General features: G+C 42.7%; 2 protein-coding genes across 7 annotated transcripts in view; both read left to right on the top strand.

Moving 5' to 3' along the window:
- The first annotated feature begins 418 nt into the window (after positions 1–418).
- Positions 419–18,535, top strand: LOC124032172 (natural cytotoxicity triggering receptor 2-like). Of its 2 annotated transcripts, none has more exons than XM_046344342.1 (5): positions 419–525; positions 2,552–2,884; positions 2,975–3,286; positions 3,499–3,651; positions 17,235–18,535. In XM_046344342.1, exons 1-5 carry the CDS (start codon positions 489–491, stop codon positions 17,294–17,296), a joined length of 897 nt encoding a protein of 298 aa, XP_046200298.1. In that variant the 5' UTR covers positions 419–488; the 3' UTR covers positions 17,297–18,535. The 2 variants fall into 2 exon arrangements, with proteins under 2 accessions (XP_046200298.1, XP_046200296.1); XM_046344340.1 differs by having other exon boundaries at positions 3,499–3,655.
- Positions 18,536–20,925: 2,390 nt separating this feature from the next.
- The window catches only part of LOC124032170 (C4b-binding protein alpha chain-like), a 48,583-nt gene continuing 41,816 nt past the window's right edge, over positions 20,926–27,692 (top strand). For 3 of the 5 annotated variants that reach the window (XM_046344338.1, XM_046344339.1, XM_046344335.1), the window contains exons 1-7: positions 22,574–22,626; positions 23,147–23,232; positions 23,409–23,597; positions 23,818–23,917; positions 24,214–24,287; positions 24,390–24,572; positions 27,430–27,603. In XM_046344338.1, coding sequence (XP_046200294.1) covers positions 22,589–22,626; positions 23,147–23,232; positions 23,409–23,597; positions 23,818–23,917; positions 24,214–24,287; positions 24,390–24,572; positions 27,430–27,603 — 844 coding nt within the window. In that variant the 5' untranslated portion in view covers positions 22,574–22,588. Of the gene's footprint in view, positions 21,056–21,267; positions 21,382–22,573; positions 22,627–23,146; positions 23,233–23,408; positions 23,598–23,817; positions 23,918–24,213; positions 24,288–24,389; positions 24,573–27,429; positions 27,604–27,692 lie in introns of those variants that run through there. The other 2 variants (XM_046344336.1, XM_046344337.1) reach the window with 2 other exon arrangements.

The following is a 27,692-nucleotide window of genomic DNA, read 5'->3' as shown; positions in this document are numbered from 1 at the left end:
TCATCAATCAACAGGTTCCCCTTTTCTTTATGTACTAGGGTGACACATAGTGGAAGGTCTATAAAATTGCATAATTGAATGGTCCTGGAGCAGAATGGTTCAAAGTAGTCGTACTCTCCACCCCCGACAAATAACTACTTGAAGCAGCATAGGCCTATACATTTTAATGTTGTATTATATAAGATTATGTATTATGGATGATTAAACCAAAACCAAATTCATCTGAGCCTAATACTGTATATCAGTGAAATTGAACAGGGTGAATAATGCCAATTGGATCTCGTTATAGAGGGTTTATTCACATCCTCTGCACACCTCTGAAGCTCTCTTAGCAGAGGAGGATGCCGCACTAACCACAGTCCATTTCAGTGACATCCTGTCTCATCATCAAAACAACACTTCATTTTACAATAACCTCGTTCACAGGTTTAATTGCTATTGTATAGGTTCAGAGATAGAGACGGCTGGTGGAGGACATTAGTCTTACCATGATGAGGGTCCTTTATCTCCTGTTGCTCTGTGAAAGTAAGTATATTTTAATCAACTTTTAAATGTAGTAATTACAACGTGGTTGTAGTTCCTTTTCAACCAGTTTGTTTGACAGAAATTTCCTGTTTTCATGCCCTCACAATTGGTGTTTTAGGCTGGGTTTCTGTACTGGTGCTTCTACACCTGCATTGTTTGCCGTTTGGTGTTTTAGGCTGGGTTTCTGTACTGGTGCTTCTACACCTGCATTGCTTGCTGTTTGGTGTTTTAGGCTGGGTTTCTGTACTGGTGCTTCTACACCTGCATTGTTTGCCGTTTGGTGTTTTAGGCTGGGTTTCTGTACTGGTGCTTCTACACCTGCATTGCTTGCTGTTTGGTGTTTTAGGCTGGGTTTCTGTACTGGTGCTTCTACACCTGCATTGCTTGCTGTTTGGTGTTTTAGGCTGGGTTTCTGTACTGGTGCTTCTACACCTGCATTGCTTGCTGTTTGGTGTTTTAGGCTGGGTTTCTGTACTGGTGCTTCTACACCTGCATTGTTTGCTGTTTGGGGTTTTAGGCTGGGTTTCTGTACAGCACTTTGAGATATCAGCTGATGTACGAAGGGCTATATAAATACATTTGATTTGATTTGACATACTCATTCAAGGGTTTTTCGTTATTTGTACTATTTTCTACATTGTAGAATACTAGTGAAGACATCAGAACTAGGAAAACATATATGGAATAATTTAATAACCAAAAAAGTATTTAAAAAAATAGATATTTTATAGTTGAGATTCTTCAAAGTAGCCACCCTTTGCCTTGTCGACAGCTTTGCCCACTCTTGGAATTCTTTCAACCAGCTTCATGAGATGGTCGCCTGGAATGCATTTCAAATTAAAGGTGTGCCTTGTTAATAGTTAATTTGTGGAATTTCTTTCCTTCTTAATGTGTTTGAGCCCATCAGTTGTGTTGTGACAAGGTAGGGGGGTAAGCAGAAGATAGCCATATATGGTACAAGACCAAGTCCATATTATGGCAAGAACAGCTCAAATAAGCAAAGAGAAAAGACAGTCCATCATTACTTTAAGACATGAAGGTCAGTCAATATGGAACATTTTAAGAATTTTGAACGTTTCTTCAAGTGCAGTCGCAAAAACCATCAAGCGCTATGATGAAACTGGCTCTCATGAGGACCGCCACAGGAATGGAAGACCCAGAGTTACCTCTGCTGCAGAGGATAAGTTCATTAGAGTTACCAGCCTCAGAAATTAAATGCTTCACATAGTTCAAGTAACAGACACATCTCAACATCAACTGTTCAGAGGAGACTGCGTGAACCCACACTTCCAGTCTTCTCCAACCTGGCTGGAATGGTATTTATATTATTTAATTAATTGTCTGTAGCTTGTGAGGTGTGGAAACACTTTGTTGCTTTTATGAATTTTGTTTTGCTGCTTTTTGTTCTATGTTGCTCTGTCTGTATGCTATGTCTTGCTTGTCCTATGTTGCTATGTCTTGCTTGTTCTATGGTGCTATTGTCTATATTGTAATTGTTTTTAATAACCTGCCCAGGGACTGCGGTTGAAAATTAGCCGGCTGGCTAAAACCGGCACTTTTACTGAAACGTTGATTAATGTGCACTGTCCCTGTAAGAATAAAATAAACTAAACTAAAACTAATTACCCCCTGTTACATGCGCCACAATCCCTTCCTCATGAAATAATATTGTTAATCAGATATACTAAAACAGAGTAAGTTTCATTAGTTATTTAAAATGTAGATATTGTTTAGTCATTATTCCTATAATTCCTAACATAAAGAAAACCCGTTGAATGTTTCCAAACTTTGGACTGGTACTGTGTATACTGTATATGAAGTAGATATGTACCTGCACAGTATATTTTCTTACCCCACTGATGATGACCATTTACTGCATACAGAATACTATCCAGTGTACATCAGCACACAGAAAATGCTATTTTCAACCTGCAGAACATCTTTTAAAAGACATTCTGTAGGTCTGAAAGGGCTGTTGACCAACATTGATGATTTATCTAACTATTTGTTGTGTTTCTTTTCCCAGCAAGTGTCCAGCTTCTGTGTGACAAAACAGTAATCCAGGCCAATGTTGGGAGTGGATTCAGTCTGGTCTGCCAGTACCAAACAAACCGGTACCTCTTCAGTAAGAAGTACTGGTGCCGTGGGGAGTCTAGGTCGACCTGTGTTATTCTAATGGACTCGGATCACCTCACCAACAGAGAGCTCAGACACAGGTCTCAGATCATAGATGCACAGCGAAGGGGGTTGGTCATCATCATGACAGATCTCAAGTTAGAGGATACTGGAGTGTACTGGGTTGGGATTGATAAAATCCATGCTGACATCATGACTTCCATCAATCTAATTGTGACATTTGGTAAGATTATTTTTGCTCTTTACTTTTACTGACAAAGTTTCCCCTTCCCTTTTTCTTTTGCGTTATCCAAATAACATCTCTCTCTCCCAGTGGCAGTGTCCAAACCCATGGTATGGCCCCTGAGTTCAATGGGAGACACTTGCTGGGGCCAGCCTGTGACAGTGCACTGTGCTAGTGCAAAGGGCACAAGTGTCCAGTACACCTGGTACCAATCCACCCAACCCCAGGACATCCAGTTTCAGAGCTCAGCAGACCTGCACCTACACTGTGGCATTGTGGAAGAAGACAGCCAGTACTACTGCAGTGCCAGCAACGATGTGAGCAGCCAGCATAGTGGGATGGTTTCGGTGCAGGTTCTGAAGCCCTCTGAGGAGGACTGCATCTATCGTTTTGCTATGGAGGGTAAGTGCTAAAAAAATACTTTTGAATGTGGTTGATTAAGTAGGAACAAATTAAATCAGCTAAACTAAAACTTAAACACATCAACAAAACTACATACTAAGTAGACACCCAAGTTAATTTATCGTAAACATGTAGCTTCTCATTACACTAAAATGTAAAGTAAAGTATAATAACTATTTCCAATCCATGCATATGTACTTTAACACCACCAGGCCAGAGAAGCTATGACTGTAGTGACAGACTGAAGACAAGCACAGCCACACCTCTGCATTCTACTGGCCATCTGACAGAAGAACCCTATCAACCTGGAACCAACAGCAACCTGTCCTCAACAATCAATCAAACACACCAGGATTGGCATTACAGTAGGTCAGAACCGTGTCACCTCTATGTACCTCTGTGTAACCTTTGTGTATCTATTTCCACCAGATCCACATTAGCACACCTTGAGCTGAAGCCTGTTACCCAGTAACATAATGTGACATGTCTTGAAGAACCAGTGCAGCTAGACTTCCTTTGATGTGATCAATCTGTCAGCATGTTATGTACAGTATATCACAAAAGTGAGTACACCCCTCACAGTTTTGTCAATATTTGAGTATATCTTTTCATGTGACAACACTGAAGAAATGACACGTTGCTACAATGTAAAGTAGTGAGTGTACAGCTTGTATAACAGTGTAAATGTGCTGTCCCCTCAAAATAACTCAACACACAGCCATTAATGTCTAAACCGCTGGCAACAAAAGTGAGTACACCCCTAAGTGAAAATTTCCAAATTGGGCCCAAAGTGTCAATATTTTGTGGCCACCATCATTTTCTAGCGCTGCCTTAAACTTATTGGGCATGGAGTTCACCAGAGCTTCACAGGTTTCCACTGGAGTCCTCTTCCACTCCTCCATGACGAAATCACAGAGCTGATGGATGTTAGAGACCTTGCACTCCTCCACCTTCCGTTTGAGGATGCCCCACAGATGCTCAATAGGGTTTAGGTCTGGAGACATGCTTGGCCAGTCCATCACCTTTACCCTCAGCTTCTTTAACAAGGCAGTGGTCGTCTTGGAGGTGTGTTTGGGGTTGTTATCATGTTGAATACTGCCCTGCAGCCCAGTGTCCGAAGGGAGGGCATCATGCTCTGCTTCAGTATGTCACAGTACATGTTGGCATTCATGGTTCCCTCAATGAACTGTAGCTCCCCAGTGCCGGCAGCACTCATGCAGCCCCAGACCATGACACTCACACCAACATGCTTGACTGTAGGCAAGACACACTTGTCTTTGTACTCCTCACCTGGTTGCCGCCACACACGCTTGACACCATCTGAACCAAATAAGTTTATCTTGGTCTCATCAGACCACAGGACATGGTTCCAGTAATCCATGTCCTTAGTCTGCTTCTCATCATGCAAACTGTTTGCGGCCTTTCTTGTGCATCATCTTTAGAAGAGGCTTCCTTCTGGGACGACAGCCATGCAGACCAATTTGATCCAGTGTACGGCATATGGTCTGAGCACTGACAGGCTGACCCCCCCACCCCTTCAACCTCTGCAGCAATGCTGGCAGCACTCATATGTCTATTTCCCAAAGACAACCTCTGGATATGACGCTGAGCACGTGCACTCAACTTCTTTGGTCGACCATGGCGAGGCCTGTACTGAGTGGAACCTGTCCAGTTAAACCGCTATATGGTCTTGGCCACCGTGCTGCAGCTCAGATATACTCAAATATTTACAAAAATGTGAGGGGTGTAATCACTTTTGTGATATACTGTATATGTCGGTTGTTTGGTAGCAGTGTAGCAAAGGTTTGCATGAAGAGGCACAGTGCAGTAGCGCTGTTAAGAGGTTGCATATATTTTAGTTGTCCACTTTCAAGTACAGGATGTACTGTGCACGCTGCTGTAGAAATGAGATCTGAAGAATACTATATAGGGGAGAGTGGGGTAAGGGGTGGGAATGGGAAAAAAGCCACCCTTGTTTCTAGGAAACCATACAGAAAATGTACCATTTGACCAAATACTTAGAAAGAGGTCATCATTTCATGGAGTTTGTGAAGGAAGTAACCACATGGAAAAAGTGGTCATCAAGTTGGCTCCAAAAAACAGATTTTTACCAAATGAAATGAATTTATTGTGTTAGAGGTTTCATGGTGCTTGTATCGAAACCAAAGTAGATCATTTTAAGATGGTTCTATGCATCAGTTTGGGTCTCTATAACCTTCAATATGAGGTCCTAAACCTAGAATTAAAGGGCATCGTTGTAGCTGTGTCTTGTGTCGGCTAATATAGTCACAGTGTTTGCCTTGGGGTAAGTTGAGCCAAGGGCCATGGGGTAAATTGAGCCAATTGTTGAGCCAATGGCAAGTGTTTGTTAGGTGTTGAGCCTGTTAAAATGTGCCTAAAATTATTAAAATACCAAAAAGTGATTGTGATTGGGTTGAAATGTTTTTGGGAAATAAAGATATAAAAATAAGGACCTCTCGAGTGGCGTAGCGGGTCTAAGGCACCTGCATCGCAGTGCTAGAGTTGCTACTACAGACTTGGGTTCGATCCATGCGGCTGTGATCGGGAGTCCCATAGGGCGGCGTATAATTGGCCCAGCGTCATCTGGGTTAGGGGAGGATTTGGCCGGGGGGGTTTTACTTGGCTCATTGCGCGCTAGTGACTCCCTGGGACAGCCGGACGCCTTCAGGCTGACCTTGGTCAACAGTTGAATGGTGTTTTGGCCGGCTTCCGGGTTAAGTGGGTGGGTGTTAAGAAGCGCAGTTTGGCGGGTCATGTTTCAGAGGACACATAACTTGACCTTCGTCTCCTGAGTCCATTGGGGGTAAAATACAACAACAACAAAAATATAAATAAAAGAGTTGATGTTTTACCCAATAAATTACTGGAAGTTTATATATATAGAAGTTTATATATATATACAGTATATATTATTATAGCTTACAGTTTGTTCGCCGTTAGTCAGCACCTCTACACTAAATCATTTTCTCTACACTAAATCAAGCTCATGCTTTTTATTATGGAAATAAAAATAGACTTGGTTTTAAAAAGGTAGTGGTAATATTTAATTCAGTACAGAAATTGGCTGTTGGCTGTTGATGGATAGGGTCAACATAGGCCTTGCTGCTTTGCTTCATTCGTTGCATTGAGCCAATTTCATATTTTGTGTATGTGCATTGCCTTAACATGTTGTGGAGGTAAGCCTGGGGTAAGCTCTGTACATTTCAGCATGTCTACGTCATTTGGTGCTGAATGAAGCTAGCTAAACAACTTGATAAATGGACAATATACTTCACCTCAAAAAAGGTTGGCAACTGAACTATGTGGAGTTATTGTATAGTCTACCGTTGCTGAAAAAGATTAAAGGTTATCTAGACACTTGGAGACTTCCACCGTGTTTGGTTGCTAGGTGAAGACAGGTTCCTGGGTCCAGAGCATTTGAAAATGACTGCCCCCTCTCACAGAAGCCATGGAATTTCAAGGCCAACCGCAGTACTGCAGGCATTGATAGCAGAAAACAGTACCCCCTCCATTATGGTAAATGGAAAAATGGCAATCTTTGTGGTCAATCGTTGTGTAATAAAAAATAATAATTGGAAGACTGTCACGGTACCAATAACTGCTTCTAATACACCAGATGTATGTCGTTGAGTAGCTCAAACTGTGCATGTCTCCATTAAACACCATCTTAACTGACTTAATATGGCATCAATGCACTATTGTATTCACAGTGCATTTGGAAAGTATTCAGACCCCTTCTCTTTTTCCACATTTTGTTACGTTACAGCAATTTTCTAAAATGGATTAAATAAAACATTTCCCCCATCAATCTACACACAATATCCCATAATGACAAAGCGAAAACAGGTTTTTAGACATTTGGCAAATGTATTCCCCTGTGGAGATGGTAGAAACTTCCAGAAAGACAACTATCTGTGCAGCACTCCACCAATCAGGCTTTATGGTAGAATGGCCAGACCGAAGCCACTCCTCAGTAAAAGGCACATGACAGCACGCTTGGAGTTTGCCAAAAGGCACCTAAAGGACTCTCAGAACATGAGAAACAAGAGCAAACTCTGGTCTTATGAACCCAAGATTGAACTCCTTGGCCTGAATGCCAAATGTCACATCTGGAAGAAACCTGGCACAATCTCTAAACTGAAGCATTTCTAAAAACCTGTTTTTGCTTTGCCATTATGAGGTAGTGTTGGTAGATTGACAATTAAATACATTTTAGAACAAGGCTGTAAAAAAATGTGGAAGTATTCAAGGGGTCTGAATACTTTCCGAAAGTACTGTAGGAATGAATGGTGTCATGTGATCGTTAGCTTTGTCCATTCATACAATTATTGTTCCAGAGCAGACAATCATTGGTCCAGAATAATAACGGGTGATATGTCTGTAATTTGGCCAGTACTTGAGGGGTGTGGCTGTGGTTGTCTGTGTTAACTATGCACACTCACAGGGCCCTATACACCACACACACTGATACTCCAACACACATACAAAACACTCACTCAATCATTTGCTCAAACACATAATATGCACATACATGAATACTGACTCGAAACACACCCACTCACATACAATCATCATTTTCGCTGCTGCTACTCTGATTATCATATACCCTGACGCCTTGTCACCTTACCCCTATACATACTGTATCTACCGCTATCGATCCAGGAGCCTAGACATTGTACATATGGTACTGGAACTGACCCTGTATATAGTATGCTTACTTTGTCGTGTTCTTATTTTTATATTGTGCGCGTTTTTTAAATGTTTAGTATTACATTGTTATTGATTACTGCATTGTTGAGGTTAAAGCTAGCAAGATAGGCATTTCACTGTACTTGTGCATGTAACATTAAAACTAATATGTCATGTGCAGTTAGACTTCCCCTTGCAGTGCTCAAATGTGGTACGTTGTTTGATTGCAGTGTAGTGAATGTTTCCAGAGAGGCACAGTGCTGTGAAAGGTTGCAGAGGTGTAGACCAGGCCTGGGAATAGACCCACCCGGGGGCCGTATGCGGCCTGCGACCTGATTCAATACAGCCTGTGGCATAATACTCAGATCACGTAAAGAATTGGCGATAGTAAAGTTTTGAAAAAATGTATTTGTTATTCAAATTAAAATCCCAATGAATCCTCTCTTCATATAATGATTTAACTTCCACCGCTTGTGGGACACTTATTTTGAAGGCACGTATAAATAACAAATGCACGAGGACAGACAGTGAAAACCGGCTGACACATGTCACAGTTTCAAGTAGTAGCTAGCTAGAAATTGCACAAAAATGAGTTTTTCAAGGAAAAGGATCTGCTTCCAACTCACACCCTCAAACACATAGATCCCCTGAACGCAGATCACTTTCCAGCCCACTTTCCAGCTCACACTCTCAAACACATAGATCCCCTGAATGCAGATCACTTTCCAGCCCACTTTCCAGCTCACACTCTCAAACACATAGATCCCCTGAACGCAGCTCACTTTCCAGCCCACTTTCCAGCTCACACCCTCAAATACATAGATCCCCTGAATGCAGTTCACTCTCCAAATCCCAATCCCCTGAATTCTAATCACCTGTTCACACACCTGTATGTCATTATCACACACTATTTAGTTAATTTATTTGCACCCCATCACTGTGAGGTATTGTTTGTTTTGTGACACTTCTTTTTCGTGGGGCTGTTTTTCCCCGGGGCTGTTTTTCCCCGTGAGTTACTCCTCCCGTGTATGATAGTTTTTGCCTGCCTCACTAACAACGCCCTTTTGCCTATTCACTACCTGTACTGTTATCAACCTATATTCTGATCTCACGGACGATGTTACTTGCCTTTTAGTACTGTTGCCTTTTTGGACCCACTGTGTCTGACCTTCTTCCTGCCCTTGGTCCCAGCTACCTGCCTCCTCCTGTGGTCCTTTACAAATAAACACCTGTTGCGCCCTGCACTTGAAATCAGCTCTCTGTCTACCATCGTGTTCATTACAGGTGCGTCCATAAAGTGGGGAGAACATGTATTCGATACACTGCCGATTTTGCAGGTTTTCCTACATACAAAGCATGTAGAGGTCTGTATTTATTTTCATCATAGGTACACTTCAACTGTGAGAGACGGAATCTAAAACAACAAAAAAAAACAGAAAATCACATTGTATGATTTTTAAGTAATTAATTAGCATTTTATTGCATGACATAAGTATTTGATACATCAGAAAAGCAGAACTTAATATTTGGTACAGAAACCTTTGTTTGCAATTACAGAGATCATATGTTTCCTGTAGTTCTTGACCAGGTTTGCACACACTGCAGCAGGGATTTTGGCCCACTCCTCCATACAGACCTTCTCTAGACCCTTCAGGTTTCGGGGCTGTCACTGGGCAATATGGAATTTCAGCTCCCTCCAAAGATTTTCTATTGGGTTCAGGCCTGGAGACTGGCTAGGCCACTCCAGGACCTTGAGATGCTTCTTACGGAGCCACTTCTTAGTTGCCCTGGCTGTGTGTTTCATCACCCCGAGAACACAATCCCCAGAGTGAAGCATGGTGGTGGCAGCATCATGCTGTGGGGATGTTTTTCATCGGCAGAGACTGGGAAACTGGTCAGAATTGAAGGAATGATGGATGGTGCTAAATGCAGGGAAATTCTTGAGGGAAACCTGTTTCAGTCTTCCAGAAATCTGAGAGGTTCACCTTCCAGCAGGACAATGTGTTATGCAGGTGAATGAGGACCCAAAAGCGACTTGGCGAAAACAGAGTCTTTATTCCAGTAAAGGATATAAGCAATACTCCTGGACAATCAGAGCAGAAAACAAAACATAAAAAACTTAATTCCACTCGTAGTGACGAGGACAGACTGGAGACTCGACCATTAACTGTAGGTTGCCTCGGGAAGGCACCGACCATAGCAGACTCAGACACCTGCTCACACGCAGCATCTGAGGGAAACAAGACACGACAGGGCGAGACAAAGACACAGCACGGCGAACATCATACAAGGATCCGACAGGACAGAAACGGAAAACAAAGGGAGAAATAGGGACTCTAATCAGAGGGCAAGATAAGGAACAGGTGTGAAAAGACTAGATGATTGAGTAGGGGAATAGGAACAGCTGGGAACAGGAACGGAACGATAGAGAGAAGAGGGAGAGGGAGGGAGAGAGAAAAAAGGGAACGAACCTAATAAGACCAGCAGGGGGAGAACGAACAGAAGGGAAAGCAAAATGACAAGACAATATAAGACAAAACATGACAGTACCCCCCCCACTCACCGAGCGCCTCCTGGCGCACTCGAGGAGGAACACTGGCGGCAACGGAGGAAATCATAGATCACAAACGGTCCAGCACGTCCCGAGAAAGAACCCAACTCCTCTCCTCAGGACCGTAACGGAAAATGATAAAAAGGGAAACTAGGGTACTACTCTAAAAAAAATGAGACACGGGTAGAGAACTGAAAGCTTTAGAGCAAACAGGACCAAACTGGCCAGGAGAGTAACAACTAGGGACAGACTGAGACACAGCAAGGGCAGGAACAAGAACAGGAGAGATGCGATGGCAGGGAACAGACTGAGACCCAGCAAGACCAGGAGCAGAAGCAGAAAAAAAATTACCAGACTTATTCTGCGCGCAGTCCGAACAAGCAGCCACGAAACGGCGCGTGTCACGCTCCAGAGTAGGCCACCAAAACCGCTGGCGAATAGAAGCAAGCGTACCCCGAACGCCGGGGTGGCCAGCTAACTTGGCAGAGTGAGCCCACTGAAGAACAGCCAGACGAGTAGAGACAGGGACGAAAAGAAGGTTACTAGGACAAGCGCGCGGCGACGGAGTGTGAGTGAGTGCTTGCTTAACCTGTCTCTCAATTCCCCAGACAGTCAACCCGACAACACGCCCAACAGGAAGGATCCCCTCGGGATCGGTAGAAGCCACAGAAGAACTAAAGAGACGGGATAAAGCATGAGGCTTGGTGTTCTTAGTACCCGGGCAGTAAGAAATAACGAACTCGAAACGAGCGAAAAACAACGCCCAACGAGCATGACGCGCATTCAGTCGTTTGGCAGAACGGATGTACTCAAGGTTCCTTTGGTCAGTCCAAACGACAAAAGGAACGGTCGCCCCCTCCAACCACTGTCGCCATTTGCCTAGGGCTAAACGGATGGCGAGCAGTTCGCGGTTAGCCACATCATAGTTACGTTCCGACGGTGACAGGCGATGAGAAAAATACGCGCAAGGGTGGACCCCATCGTCAGTATCGGAGCGCTGGGACAGAATGGCTCCCACGCCCACCCCCGACGCGTCAACCTCGACAATAAACTGTTTAGTGTCGTCAGGTGCAACAAGGATAGGAGCGGAAGCAAAACGCTTCTTGAGGAGATCAGAACAGCAATCATACGGCCGGTGAGGAGGAAGGGAGTTGGTTCTGGACCGACTGAAGACCGTGCGCCGACCATGATATTCCTCCGGCACTCCTGTCAAAACACCAGGTTCCTCCTGAGAAGAGGGGACAGAAGAAACAGGAGGGATATCAGACATTAAACACTTCACATGACAAGAAACGTTCCAGGAAAGGATAGAATTACTAGACCAATCAAAAGAAGGATTATGACACACTAGCCAGGGATGACCCAAAACAACAGGTGTAAAAGGTGAACAAAAAATCAAAAAAGAAATGGTCTCACTATGGTTACCAGATACAGTGAGGGTTAAAGGTAGTGTTTCACATAATATACTGGGGAGAGGACTACCATCCAAGGCGAACATGACCGTGGGCTCCCCTAACTGTCTGAGAGGAATGTCATGTTCCCGAGCCCAGGCTTCGTCCATAAAACAGCCCTCCGCCCCAGAGTCTATTAATGCACTGCAGGAAGCTGCCGATCCGGTCCAGCGTAGATGGACCGGTAAGGTAGTACAGGTACTTGACGGAGAGGACCGTCTAGTAGCGCTTATCAGTCGCCCTCCGCTTACTGATGAGCTCTGGCCTTTAACTGGACATGAAATGACAAAATGACCAGCGGAACCGCAATAGAGACAGAGGTGGTTGGTGATTCTCCGTTCCCTCTCCTTAGTCGAAATGCGAATACCCCCCAGCTGCATGGGCTCAACACCAGAGTCAGTGGGGAAAGATGGTAGTGTCGGAGAGAGGGGAGACACAGTTAACGCGAGCTCTCTTCTATGAGCTCGGTGACGAAGATCTACCCGTCGTTCAATGTGAATAGCGAGTTCAATCAAAGAATCCACACTGGATGGAACCTCCCGAGAGAGAATCTCATCCTTAACCTTAGCGTGGAGTCCCTCCAGAAAACGAGCGAGCAACGCCTGCTCGTTCCAGTTACTGGAGGCAGCAAGAGTGCGAAACTCTATAGAGTAATCCGTTATGGATCGATTACCTTGACATAGGGAAGACAGGGACCAGGAAGCTTCTTTCCCAAAAACTGAACGATCAAAAACCCTTATCATCTCCTCTTTAAAGTTCAGATAATCGTTAGTACACTCAACGCTTGCCTCCCAGATAGCTGTGCCCCACTGCCGAGCCCGACCAGTAAGGAGTGATATGACGTAGGCAATCCGAGCTCTCTCTCTTGAGTATGTGTTGGGTTGGAGAGAGAACACTATATCACACTGGGTGAGAAAGGAGCGGCATTCAGTGGGCTGCCCAGAATAACATGGTGGGTTATTAACCCTAGGTTCCGGAGGCTCGGAAGACCCGGAAGTAGCTGGTGGCACGAGACGAAGACTCTGATACTGTCCTGAGAGGTCGGAGACCTGAGCGGCCAGGGTCTCAACGGCATGCCGAGCAGCAGACAATTCCTGCTCGTGTCTGCCGAGCATCGCTCCCTGGAACTCGAGAGTAGAGTAGAGAGAATCCATAGTCGCTGGGTCCATTCTTGGTCGGATCCTTCTGTTATGCAGGTGAATGAGGACCCAAAAGCGACTTGGCGAAAACAGAGTCTTTATTCCAGTAAAGGATATAAGCAATACTCCTGGACAATCAGAGCAGAAAACAAAACATAAAAAACTTAATTCCACTCGTAGTGACGAGGACAGACTGGAGACTCGACCATTAACTGTAGGTTGCCTCGGGAAGGCACCGACCGTAGCAGACTCAGACACCTGCTCACACGCAGCATCTGAGGGAAACAAGACACGACAGGGCGAGACAAAGACACAGCACGGCGAACATCATACAAGGATCCGACAGGACAGAAACGGAAAACAAGGGGAGAAATAGGGACTCTAATCAGAGGGCAAGATAAGGAACAGGTGTGAAAAGACTAGATGATTGAGTAGGGGAATAGGAACAGCTGGGAGCAGGAACGGAACGATAGAGAGAAGAGAGAGAGGGAGGGAGAGAAAAAAAGGGAACGAACCTAATAAGACCAGCAGGGGGAGAACGAACAGAAGGGAAAGCAAAATGACAAGACAATATAAGACAAAACATGACACAATGACCCTAAGCATACTGCTAAAGCAACACTCGAGTGGTTTAAAGGGGAAACGTTAAAATGTCTTGGAATTGCCTAGTCAAAGCCCAGACCTCAATCTAATTGGGAATCTGTGGTATGACTTAAAGATTGCTGTACACCAGCAGGAACCAATCCAACTTGAAGGAGTTAGAGCAACTGGTTAGTTGACGTAGTATGTAAAGTCGTGGCCAAAAGTATTGAGAATGACACACATATTAATTTTCACAAAGTCTGCTGCCTCAGGGTCTTTAGATATTTTTTGTCAGGTGTTACTACGGAATACTGAAGTATAATTACAAGCATTTCATAAGTGTCAAAGGCTTTTATTGACAATTACATGAAATTGATGCAAAAAGTCAATATTTGCAGTGTTGACCCTTCTTTTTCAAGACCTCTGCAATCCGCCCTGGCATGCTGTCAATTAACTTCTGGGCCACATCCTGACTGATGGCAGCCCATTCATGCATAATCAATGCCTGGAGTTTGTTAGAATTTTATTTTGTTTGTCCACCCGCTTCTTGAGGATTGACCACAAGTTCTCAATGGGATTAAGGTGTAGGGAGTTTCCTGGCCATGGACCCAAAATGTTGATGTTTTGTTCCCCGAGCCACTTCGTTATCACTTTTGCCTTATGGCAAGGTGCTCCATCATGCTGGAAAAGTTCATCACCAAACTGTTCTTGGAAGGTTGGGAGAAGTTGCTCTCGGATGATGTGTTGGTACCCTTCTTTATTCATGGCTGTGTTCTTAGGCAAAATTGTGAGTGAGTCCACTCCCTTGGCTGAGAAGCAACACCACACATGAATGGTCTCAGGATCCTTTACTGTTGGCATGACACAGGACTGATGGTAGCGCTCACCTTGTCTTCTCCGGACAAGCTTTTTTCCGGATGCCCCAAACAATCGGAAAGGGGATTCATCAGAGAAAATGACTTTACCCCAGTCCTCAGCAGTCCAATCCCTGTACCTTTTGCAGAATATCAGTCTGTCCCTGATGTTTTTCCTGGATGGAAGTGGCATCTTTGCTGCCCTTTTTGACACCAGGCCATCCTCCAAAAGTCTTCGCCTCACTGTGTGTGCAGATGCACTCACATCTGCCTGCTGCCATTCCTGAGCAAGCTCTGTACTGATGGTGCCCCGTTCCTGCAGCTGAATCACTTTACATTTACATTTACATTTAAGTCATTTAGCAGACGCTCTTATCCAGAGCGACTTACTTTAGGAGACAGTCCTGGCGCTTGCTGAACTTTCTTGGGCACCCTGAAGCCTTCTTCACAACAATTGAACCGCTCTCCTTGAAGTTCTTGATGATGCGATAAATGGTTGATTTAGGTGCAATCTTACTGGCAGCAATATCCTTGCCTGTGAAGCCCTTCTTGTGCAAAGCGATGAGGACAGCATGTGTTTCCTTGCAGGTAACAATGGTTGACAGAGGAAGTACAATGATTCCAAGCACCACCCTCCTTTTGAAGCTCCCAGTCTGTTATTCGAACTCAATCAGAATGACAGAGTGATCTCCAGCCTTGTCCTCGTCAACACTCACACCTGTGTTAACGAGATAATCACTGACATAATAATAATAATAATAATAATAATAATAATAATAATAATAATAATAATGACATGTCAGCTGGTCCTTTTGTGGCAGGGCTGAAATGCAGTGGAAATGTTTTTGGGGGATTCAGTTCATTTGCATGGCAAAGAGGGATTTGGCAATTAATTGCAAGTCATCTGATCACTCTTCATAACATTCTGGAGTATATGCAAATTGCCATCATACAAATTGAGGCAGCAGACTTGGTGAAAATTAATATTTGTGTCATTCTCAAAACTTTTGGCCACGACTTTACATGTAACTCAAAAAAGAAAACTTCCCCTTTTCAGGATCCTGTCTTTCTAAGATAATTCATAAAAATCCAAATAACAGATCTTTATTGTAAAGGGTTTAAACACTGTTTCCCATGCTTCTTCAATGAACCATAAACAATTAATGAACATGCACCTATGGAACGGTCATTAAGACACTAACAGCTTACAGACGGTAGGCAATTAAGGTCACAGTTAGGAAAACGTAGGACACTAAAGAGGCCTTTTACTGACTCAGAAAAACACCAAAATAAAGATACCCAGGGTCCCTGCTCATCTGCGTGAACGTGCCTTCGGAATGCTGCAAGGAGGCATGACGACTGCAGATGTGGCCAGGGCAATAAATTGCAATGTCCATACTGTGAGACGCCTAAGACAGCGCTACAGGGAGACAGGACAGACAGCTGATTGTCCTCGCAGTGGCAGACCACGTGTAACAACACCCTCACAGGATGGCAACAACAACTTCCCAAGTTACACCAAGAACGCACAATCCCTCCATCTGTGCTCAGACTGTTCGCAATAGGCTGAGAGAGGCTGGACAAAAGGCTTGTAGGCCTGTTGTAAGGCAGGTCCTCACCAGCCATCACCGGCAACAACGTTGCCTATGGGCACAAATCTACCGTCACTGGACCAGACAGGACTGGCAAAAAGTGCACTTCACTGACGAGTCGCGGTTTTGTCTCACCAAGGAAAATGGCCATTCCCCCCAGAAATGTCCGGGAACTTGCAGGTGCCTTGGTGGAAAAGTGGTGTAACATCTCACAGCAAGAACTGGCAAATCTAATGCAGTCCATGAGGAGGAGACGCAATATTGACTGTTACTTTTTATTTTGACCCTCCCTTTGTTCAGGGACCTATTGTTCCATTTCTGTCACATTTCTGTCTAGTCACATGTCTGTGGAACTTGTTCAGTTTATGTCTCAGTGGTTGATTGCTGTTATTTTCATACAAATATTTGTATGCACAGTGCAGGTGCATTTATACGGAGACTTGATTACACACAGGTGGATTGTATTTATCATCATTAGTCATTTAGGTCAACATTGGATCATTCAGAGATCCTCACTGAACTTCTGGAGAGAGTTTGCTGCACTGAAAGTAAAGGGGCTGAATAATTTTGCATGCCCAATTTTTCAGTTTTTGATTTGTTATAAAAATTTGAAATATCCAATAAATGTCATTCCACTTCATGATTGTGTCCCACTTGTTGTTGATTCTTCACAAACAAATACAGTTTTATATCTTTGTTTGAAGCCTGAAATGTGGCAAAAGGTTGCAAAGTTCAAGGGGGCCGAATACTTTCGCAAGGCACTGTATATATAAAACCAAATACTTTCAGACTTTTACTCAAGTAGTATTTTACTGGGTGACTTTTGCTTGAGTAACTTTATATTAAGGTATCTATACTTTTACTCAAGTATGCCATTTGGGTACTTTTTCCACCACTGGGTATAGATGAAGGTGTCCGTTTTCAAATAAAGGATGTACTGTGAACTCTTAACAATTGTACTGTGTATGCTGCTGTGGGAATTACATCTTTAGACTACTGCTGTATGTAACGTGGAATTTCATTTTCAATGAGCGATTTTCAATCATTACCCTTTTTGTTTGTTTTTCAGGGCATGGGCATTGTTGCCTGTTTGGTATGAGGTCCTGCGCTGGCTTTTCCTGGCTACTCTGATAGCAGCTGTGTGTCTTGTGCACAAATGCAGACCTACACAAGTGTGATTCAACAGTCTCCATGACAACAGAAAGTTTCCTTTGGCAAACTGACCACTTTGTTTTACTCAGTCACAGATATGTACTTTAGCTAACTCTTTGGTCATTGTCGTCATATAACATATAACGTCCTTCAGAGACATTCAAAATATAGAATTGGCTATCTACATCAAGGTAAATAGGTGTATCTACTTACCTATACAAAGGCTAAAGGTAGGATTATATTGTATTTCATATATTTTAAATATATTTTTAAATTGTCTTGACACAAAAGAATAGTTTAAATCTAGGTGCCAGTGAGGATGTGAAGAGTTACAGTTAGCCACAGGAGGGCAGTAATGATTGTGTTATGGAAGTTTGAAACATCACATGTTCAATATGGTTTACATTATGAAAGGACCTTAAGTGACATCATGTAATCCTAAAATAAACATTTGCATTTCTTATCATAATGACACAATCATCTAATCTAATATTAATCTACTAATATTGTTTTTTACAGGGAGACGGGAGTTTTTTAAAAATGTATTTACCTGAGACAGATACTAATTCCCTACCCAACAGCCACCAGATCCTGTCTGGTCTGCAGGGGGGGATGTGTTATTTTATCATATATTTTAGCGGCAAAATACATAGTCTTGTTCATACATTTCCACATCAATTATTTGTCTTAGTGTAGGCCTATTCATTTGCCTGTATTGATCATCTGTAATGAATTCTCAGGAAGAAAAGGGTGTAGTGTCACACGCAGAACGCAGCAGGTGTTTATTTCACCTTTGCAGAAGGCAGGAACCGTGGTCACAGGCAGGCAATGGTCATACACAGGTAGGCAAACAGGCAGGTGAATCAAATCTAGGACTGAAGGCTATAACTGGTTCTCACAAACAACCTGGGAAAAGGCTTAGTAGAGTCAAAACGAACAATACCTTAAAGGCACAAACAGAAAGAACTGAATTACATAAGGAGCTGATGAGACCAGGTGAGTAACTAACACAGGTGAAATCAATGAACAAAAATTAAAGACAGGGCTACATTCAAGAACACGAAGAAACAGGGCTACGCTCAAGAACACAACGAAACAGAACACAAGGTTGACTAAGGAAATACAGAACCTTATATCTAAACCATATCTATTGTGACTGTAAAACAGGAAGTCTCCTCACCTACTGTGAATGATATTATAAAATAAACAAATGTTGCTTTATGAGTCAGGTGACTTTCATTGCATTTCTCAGGAATTCATAATGCGTATGTTCTTCCTGTGATTGATTAACTTGTCCGATGACTTTCTCGATCAAGCTTTTATTGCCCTGTATAAAAGTCTTATCTATGTTCGTCAGAGACACCGATAATATTTTCCATCAAGACAAAGCCAGAGAAAAGTAAATGGAACTGAAAGAGCTTAAGTCAAAATGACAATTTATGAAATGATCTGTAAGGGCTAAGTTATTACAATTTAGTTTGTTACAACGGAAAAATACTGAGTTGTGTGTGACGTGGTGATGAGATTAGGATCCATTTCCAATTCCATGATGATTGTTATTCTATCCTTCCCAGGAACTCTGTCATACAATAAGACATTATATTCTATCCTTCCCAAGGACTCATACAATGAGACATGGTCACAGCATGAGAATTTGTTTTCAATGTCGACACTCAAAAGAAAGGAAAGCCAAACCCTCTAGACGTTGCCCAGAAATGACAAACCACTTCCAGTTGCCGCCCATTCTTAAAACTCATAACCTCAACATAAGTTTTCCATAGTGGTGTCTAGTGTGTGATAGATGGTTGAATACTGTATATTAACATATCAGATGTAAACCTGTTGGTAAAATATTCTGTAAGGAATGTCTTTGCTGTAACTGTTTTAAGAACATGTTTGGATATAGCAAAACTGTTCACGAGGAAGGAAGTGGTGACAATATTGTGTTAACCACAAAAAGACGAGACTATTTGCAGTATCTTACTTCTTGGAAACATGCCTAATAGATGCAAATACTTTCCCCAGGCAGTTGGAAGCATATCTATATCTTGGACAGATTGTGTCAGTGCAAAAAGGAGTGTCAGGAAATGGTGAAATGTTCTGTTACTCAGCATGAGTCAAACTGAGGATTGTTCTACACACCACGTTCACTTGTGTTTTTAAATACCAAAGTGGTGATCATACATTATTTTACAATGGTGCCACTTTGTGGCTCAGCATTCCAATCCTTCAGTTCATTTTGAGATGACCTGGACTGTTCTTACCTGGTAGAAGGAAGATGTGTACTAATTTCTTAATGATTGGATCACTATCGGATCTGAGCATCTGGCATCAATAGCTGGCATAGTGTTCATTAATTGTTTAACTATCACAGAACAACGCTTAGATGCTGTTTGCTGGATGACAGACAATGTTCTAAAAGTATGTAGGCCTAGGCCTCATGCATACAGTGCCTTGCGAAAGTATTCACCCCCTTGGCATTTTTCATATTTTGTTGCCTTACAACCTGGAATTAAAATGGATTTTTGGGGGGGGTTGTGTCATCTGATTTACACAACATGCCTACCACATTGAAGATGCAAAATATTTTTTACTGTGAAACAAACAAGAAATAAGACAAAAAAACAGACAAAATCCCCAGAAAACTTGAGCTTGCATAACTATTCACCCCCCCAAAGTCAATACTTTGTAGGGCCACCTTTTGCAGCAATTACAGCTGCAAGTCTCTTAGGATATGTCTCTATAAGCTTGGCACATCTAGCCACTGGGATTTATGCCCACTTTTCAAGGCAAAACTGCTACAGCTCCTTCAAGTTGGATGGGTTCCTGCTAGTGTACAGCAATTTTTAAGTCATACCACAGATTATCAATTGGATTGAGGTCTGGGCTTTGACTCGGCCATTCCAAGAAATGTAAAATGTTTCCCCTTAAACAACTCAAGTGTTGCTTTAGCAGTATGCTTAGGGTCATTGTCCTGCTGGAAGGTGAACCTCCGTCTCAGTCTCAAGTCTCAAGACTGAAACATGTTTCCCCTCAAGAATTTCCCTGTATTTAGCGCCATCCATCATTCCTTCAATTCTGACCAGTTTCCCAGACCCTGGTGATGAAAAATATCCCCACAGCATGATGCTGCCACCACCATGCTTCACTGTGGGGATAGTATTCTCTAGGTGATGAGAGGTGTTGGGTTTGTGCCAGACATAGCGTTTTCCTTGATGGCCAAAAAAACTCAATTCTCATCTGACCAGAGTACTTTCTTCCATATGTTTGGGGAGTCTCCCACCGCCCTGACAATCACTTCTATTTGTGTTTTTATGTGCTATACCTTTTTGTGCCCACTGCCCTTTCTCCCCAAATCGAAATGGGCACCAGCATCTCAGTGCAAGAGGTGTCACTGTAGTCCCTGGTTCGAATCCAGGCTGCATCACATCCGGCCGTGATTAGGAGTCCCCTAGGACGGTGCACAATTGGCCCAGCGTTGTCCGGATTCTGCCATCGTTGTAAATAAGATTTTGTTCTTAACTGACTTGCCTTATTAAATAATGGTTCCATTTAAAAATATATATATATAAAAAAATGAATTGCTTGCTTACTGTCTCTTTATTAAGGACACGGCCCCTTGCTCCTGAAAGGGAGGAGCAATGCCCTAAAACACAGGTGTAACACAAACGTCATGTTGCTAGCCAGGCAGACATCGTTTCTATGTGAAGAAAGCCTACAGACCATTTGAACAATAAGGTAAGATTTTTCCAAATAACGCTGATAATTATTGTAAATGATTATAGAAAGTGCCATGTACGCAAACACGGTAGCTAGACGATTCAGCTACAATTTGCCCGGCGGTCCTACCCCTTTCATAGACGCGACCTACCTTTATTGGTTTTTGATTAAGGTATATTCAAAGACAGTACAGTATGTGGTATCTTCTTCCCAGACGTTCGATGTGATCGTTTGCGGTACCGTTTTTAAAACATAAGGAACGTAGCTATCCAAAGTGGGCATTTAATTTGATTCTTTACATAAATCTACGACAGTTTCTTTAGTATTATGTTACTTTTCTTATGGTATGTATTCATGTATTCATTTGTGAACGTCAATCATCCGTTTCGTACAATATTTGCAATTGGTACAGTATTTTTTTTTTTGCGAAACATATGTTACAAATTCCCATTTGTTGTGGCTAACGTTAGTTAGTTTGGTGGTTAATGCTAGTGTTAGCTAGTTTTCGGGATTAGAGGAAGGGTTATCCAACATACTAAGTAGTTGCGAAGCTGCGGAAGTTGTCCATGATGAGATTCGAACACGCAACACGCTTGCCTTAAGCAACCTTCTATCATATGTAATCATACCAATCGTAACATATTTATTATTTCTAGCTGTCATGAAAGATGGTCCAGACTGGTCTCAGACTAGACGTAACATAGTATAATCAAGGACACCCAGGGTCGTTACAATACTCATTTGAGTGTCCTTGATTATACTAACGACCCTGGGTTTATAAGGGCGGAAATCAACTCTGTCGCATATAAACCAGGGCCATTACAATATTAATTTGAGTGTCCTTGATTATACTATGTTACGTCTAGTCTGAGACCAGTCTGAACTGTATTTCATGACAGCTAGAAATAATAAAAAGGTTCAATTACTACACACCTTTTAACAGGGTCAGAGTTCCCACACGAACATATCTCCATTTTACAGCATGTGTTTACAAAAAAAGGGTAATTAGCGTTCTAGCATTCTCTTAATGTCTGTGTTGTAACTGAAAAAAATGCTGTCGGCTGCAAATGTTATAAAGCAAGTTAAAACTAAGTGTATATTTTGCATTTGTAATATGAAAGTAAAGGACTTAATGTTTTTAGAACCGTAACGTTATCGCAGTTTAGAATCGATTCACATTTTGTAGTATTTGGATGTTTTGGAAATAACATGCAAAGTCCTTGACAAGTTCACAATTTTACAACTGTTAGATGGTTCCTTACCCTGCGAAAATGTCTATGGACCAGGAGAAACTGTAATTCGTGGTACAATTGTTTTTAAACCACCATTACAAACGTTAGCAACTGCTAGCTAAAATCAATAGAAGTGATCATGAGAAACATGTCAATCACCTAAAATCAACTCTCTATATTTGGTTTGATGGACCTTTTTTTTAAGGTGATTTGGCCATAACACAACATGCTCACATGCCCTCCATCACTTCCATTGATTTTTATCTAGGGTTGGCTGAAGTTAGCTGAAGTTTGTAATGGCTGTATAAAGAACTAAACCATGGATTCGTTTCTCCTGGCCCATAGACTACTTTCAGGGTGAGGAGTCATCTAACATCAAGCTTTAAAATAGCGAACTACTCCTTTAAGCAGTAAAGGCTTTAATGAATAACTGTAGGCTCCTTATGAGTACATTCTTGGGCTAGCTAGGTCCCAGAGTCCAGTAACGTTCGTTAACATTTGGCAAACCTTATTGTGAGTGATATGTGTATTTCCCTGCCAACAGTGTGATTAAGGCAAGTGGATATTTAGCTAGCCGATCAAACGCTACAATTTAAAATAGAGTTGAGTGGCGACAAATGTGGGTGGACTGAAACTCCGACGTCACATATAATCATGCGTGCTATTATTTGGGTGCTGAAATCTGTCGTTTTTGATAACTTCAATTTGCGACGCCAGAGCTCGTATCGGCACGCTAGACGCTGCTCGGCTCCATCATAAATCGTTGAGTTTAGTCGGCTAGTGGATATTGTGAGAAGTTGATCCGCTTAGGTGGGCATCTGGCAAAACGAACAGTACAGAACAAGCAAACCAGGAAATTGTGTGCTGCTTGTTACAGAAAAGACGTCATGCAGCCCTCTAACGTCTGTTGGTCCTTGACGATATGGATGGTCCAGCTGGCCTTGATTGTTCTCACTGTTCAAGGTGGGGTCATTTCTGTATAGAATCAGAATCCTATTTCTTTGTATCTCCCTCTTTCTACAGATGGTAGTTTGTCGCTTACACTACTACAGTTTGTGGGTTGACATGAAAGTGTTGTCTCCTGTATTTGTTCACCTTGGTCATTAACATGAACTAAATTTTGTCTCCACCTCTTTCAGCTCAAAACTGTACCAAACCCATAGGAGGGCCAAACATGGTTTTGTCAGATGCCTTCATCACGCAAGAGACATTTGTAGATGGCGCAAAAGTCACTTTTCAGTGTGCAATTGGATATGCCAGTACAGGACGGTCTCCGCCAGTCACCTGTACTGCTGGCGTGTGGAGTGAAGTGAAACTGAAATGCGAAAGTAATATACTCGTCATTTATTTTTGTTCTGAAAAGTTGTGCCATATTCTTGTAAATATTTCCAGTTTTTACTTACCCACTCAACTTGATATATTCATTGCCCATCCTTAAATCTAATTGAAATGCTAGCCTGGATTTCAGACCTGTTTGGTGCTAACATTCAACTCTTTCTCACTCTGTCATTTTGAAAGTCTGACTGGTTTTCTCTATGGTTGTTTCAGGGAAGTCGTGTGGCAGCCCAGGAGAAGTGACGAACGGCCAGTTTAATACCGCTGAGGGGGTCTTGTTTGGAGACCAGGTAGTTGCTACCTGTAATACTGGGTCAGTGCTTTCTTGAGACTTAGATATGTAATTACATTTGTATTTTTTTTTGAATTAACATGTCAACATTTTCACAAAGCTGTTCATTTGTTGGCCTAATTTAGTGATTTTTCCAAATAGGCCTTAATCAAACTTCCCCTCCCTAAAAGCTAAACAAAAAGTCATTCAATTTCAGGTGTATTATCTGTTATTACTATTTTGATCAGAGCTGTGAACAGTCTCTGTTGTAACCCTTACTGTCCTGAAAGCAAAGTTGTAAAAAGTGTCTCGTATTGTCTAATCTTTCTATATTTCAGCTATGTGCTTGTGGGCAGCGGTGTAAGGACCTGTATGGATGGAGGCTGGGATGGCAGAGTTCCTGTATGTGAAGGTTGGTAATCTGAAGGAGCATATCAAGTGCAAATATCATTAACAGTTCTGTGCATGTGCCTGAATGATCTCTTCATAACTGCTGTTGTGCTCTAATCTGCAGTGGTGAAGTGTGGAAAGCCCCCAAACATTGTCAACGGTGGGCCTGTTGTCTCACCTGATGATACGTATGACTATGGAAGTGTCGTGCCATATGACTGTGAGAAGGATTACACTCTGGTTGGAGCTAAATCCATAACCTGCAGTGAGAATGGAGAATTCCAGCCAGCTCCACCTGAGTGTAAAAGTATGTTGAAAGCTTCCCTTTTCCCCTGTTTTTATAAGTATGATTGTTAACAAAACAATAATGAACTGCTTACACCAGGGGTGTTAAACTCACACCATGGAGGGCCTAGTGTCTACTGGTTTCTCCTTTCAATTAAGATGAGCAGATGAGGGGGAGGTCCTTACTAACTAGTGACCTTAATTCATCAATCAAGTACAAGGGAGGAGAACCCGCAGACATTCACCACTCCCTAGCATTCTCCTCGCCATTGTCCAGTCTCTTGACAACAAGGTTGATGAAATCCGAGCAAGGGTAGCATTCCAGAGGGACATCAGAGACTGTAACGTTCTTTGCTTCACGGAAACATGGCTCACTGGAGAGACGCTATCAGAGACAGTGCAGCCAGCTGGTTTCTCCACGCATCGCGCCGACAGAAACAAACATCTTTCTGGTAAGAAGAGGGGCGGGGGTGTATGCTTTATGGTTAACGGGACGTGGTGTGGCCAAAACAACATACAGGAACTCAAGTCCTTCTGTTCACCTGATTTAGAATTCCTCACAATCAAATGTAGACCGCATTATCTACCAAGGGAATTCTCTTCGCTTATAATCACAGCCGTATATATTCCCCCCCCAAGCAGACACATCGATGGCTCTGAACGAACTTTATTTGACTCTTTGCAAACTGGAATCCATTTATCTGGAGGCTGCATTCATTGTAGCTGGGGATTTTAACAAGGCTAATCTGAAAACAAGACTCCCTAAATTTAATCAGCATATCGATTGCGCAACCAGGGCGGGAAAAATCTTGGATCATTGCTATTCCAATTTCCGCGACGCATTTAAGGCCCTGCCCCGCCATCCTTTCGGAAAAGCTGACCACGACTCCATTTTGTTGATCCCTGCCTACAGACAGAAACTAAAACAAGAAGCTCCCGCGCTGAGGTCTGTTCAACGCTCCCGCGCTGAAGTCTGTTCAACGCTGGTCCGACCAATCTGATTCCACACTCAAAGACTGCTTCCATCACGTGGACTGGGATATGTTCCGTATTGCGTCAGACGACAACATTGGCGAATACGCTGATTCTGTGTGAGAGTTCATTAGAATGTGCGTTGAAGATGTCGTTCCCATAGCAACGATTAAAACATTCCCAAACCAGAAACCGTGGATTGATGCCCTGCCCTGTGCAACTGGGTACTGGACTTCCTGATGGGCCGCCCCCAGGTGGTGAGGGTAGGCAACAACATCTCCACCCCACTGATCCTCAACACTGGGGCCCCACAAGGGTGCGTTCTGAGCCCTCTCCTGTACTCCCTGTTCACCCACGACTGCGTGGCCACGCACGCCTCCAACTCAATCATCAAGTTGCGGATGACACAACAGTGGTAGGCTTGATTAGCAACAACGACGAGACGGATGACAGTAGTGGAGATGGAACAGTAGTGGAGAGGGTAGTAAGTTTTAAGTTCCTCTGCATACACATCACAGACAAACTGAATTGGTCCACTCACACAGACCGCATCGTGAAGAAGGCGCAGCAGCGCCTCTTCAACCTCAGGAGGCTGAAGAAATTTGGCTTGTCACCAAAAGCACTCACAAACTTCTACAGATGCACAATCGAGAGCATCCTGTCGGGCTGTATCACCGCCTGGTACGGCAACTGCTCCGCCCACAACCGTAAGGCTCTCCAGAGGGTAGTGAGGTCTGCACAACGCATCACCGGGGGCAAACTACCTGCCCTCCAGGACCCCTACACCACCCGACGTTACAGGAAGGCCATAAAGATCATCAAGGACATCAACCACCCGACCCACTGCCTGTTCACCCCGCTATCATCCAGAAGGCGAGGTCAGTACAGGTGCATCAAAGCTGGGACCGAGAGACTGAAAAAGAGCTTCTATCTCAAGGCCATCAGACTGTTAAACAGCCACCACTAACATTGAGTGGCTGCTGCCAACACACTGACACTGACTCAACTCCAGCCACTTTAATAATGGGAATTGATGGGAAATTATGTAAAATATATCACTAGCCACTTGAAACAATGCTACCTAATAAAATGTTTACATACCCTACATTATTCATCTCATATGTATACGTATATACTGTACTCTATCATCTACTGCATCCTTATGTAATACATGTATCACTAGCCACTTTAACTATGCCACTTTGTTTACATTCTCATCTCATATGTATATACTGCACTCAATACCATCTACTGTATCTTGCCTATGCCGCTCTGTACCATCACTCATTCATATATCTTTATGTACATATTCTTTATACCCTTACACAAGTGTCTATAAGGTAGTAGTTGTGGAATTGTTAGTTAGATTACTTGTTGGTTATTACTGCATTGTCGGAACTAGAAGCACAAGCATTTCGCTACACTCACACTAACATCTGCTAACCATGTGTATGTGACAAATAAAATTTGATTTCCCATGGAATGAGTTTGACACAAGTTGCTTACCCTGTAAAATCTATTTGTTCTTCCACTTTTTTCCTCCACCACACAGTCATGATCAAGTTCCAGATGACCTCCTCTGAAAGATACATGTGTAAATATCACAGTATCTAGATTAATAAAATCAAACATTATCACAGATGTGCATGACAGGCAAGCAGTCTAAAGCATGTTTAATGTGTAGGCCTAATCTAATAATCATGATGCAACATTAAGCTCAGAGGAAGTAGGTTTCAATAGAATCTACCCTATTTATTTGATAGATAATGATGCATTATTCATAAATGGGTGATTATAACAACATTGTTTATTTCTTCAAGTCGTCTAAAACCAATAAATAATATACTTTTGTCATGTTGTTCACCTCAAAACAGCAGCTAATGACACATGTTTGTTTACGTCTGCAGTGGTGTCATGTCCTAATCCTGTTGTTGAGAATGGTGTTCGGATTGACGGCCGTCCCCCCTATACGTACATGTCCTTTGTGAAGTATATGTGTAATGCTGGATATGAGATGGAGGGACAAGCCAGTCTGACCTGTGAAATAGAAGGCTGGTCAGCTCCTTACCCAACATGCAAAGGTAAGACTGATTTCACTGTTTATTTAACACACTTTAGCCTAATATTTTAGCTCAGATATTTTGCATCATTTGGTGTTTATGACGGAAAT

This window comes from Oncorhynchus gorbuscha, linkage group LG03, assembly GCF_021184085.1.
Source record: "Oncorhynchus gorbuscha isolate QuinsamMale2020 ecotype Even-year linkage group LG03, OgorEven_v1.0, whole genome shotgun sequence".
Lineage (NCBI taxonomy): Eukaryota > Metazoa > Chordata > Actinopteri > Salmoniformes > Salmonidae > Oncorhynchus > Oncorhynchus gorbuscha.
The sequence above is the reverse complement of the archived record's forward strand: the minus strand, read 5'-3'. Positions and strand labels throughout refer to the sequence as shown.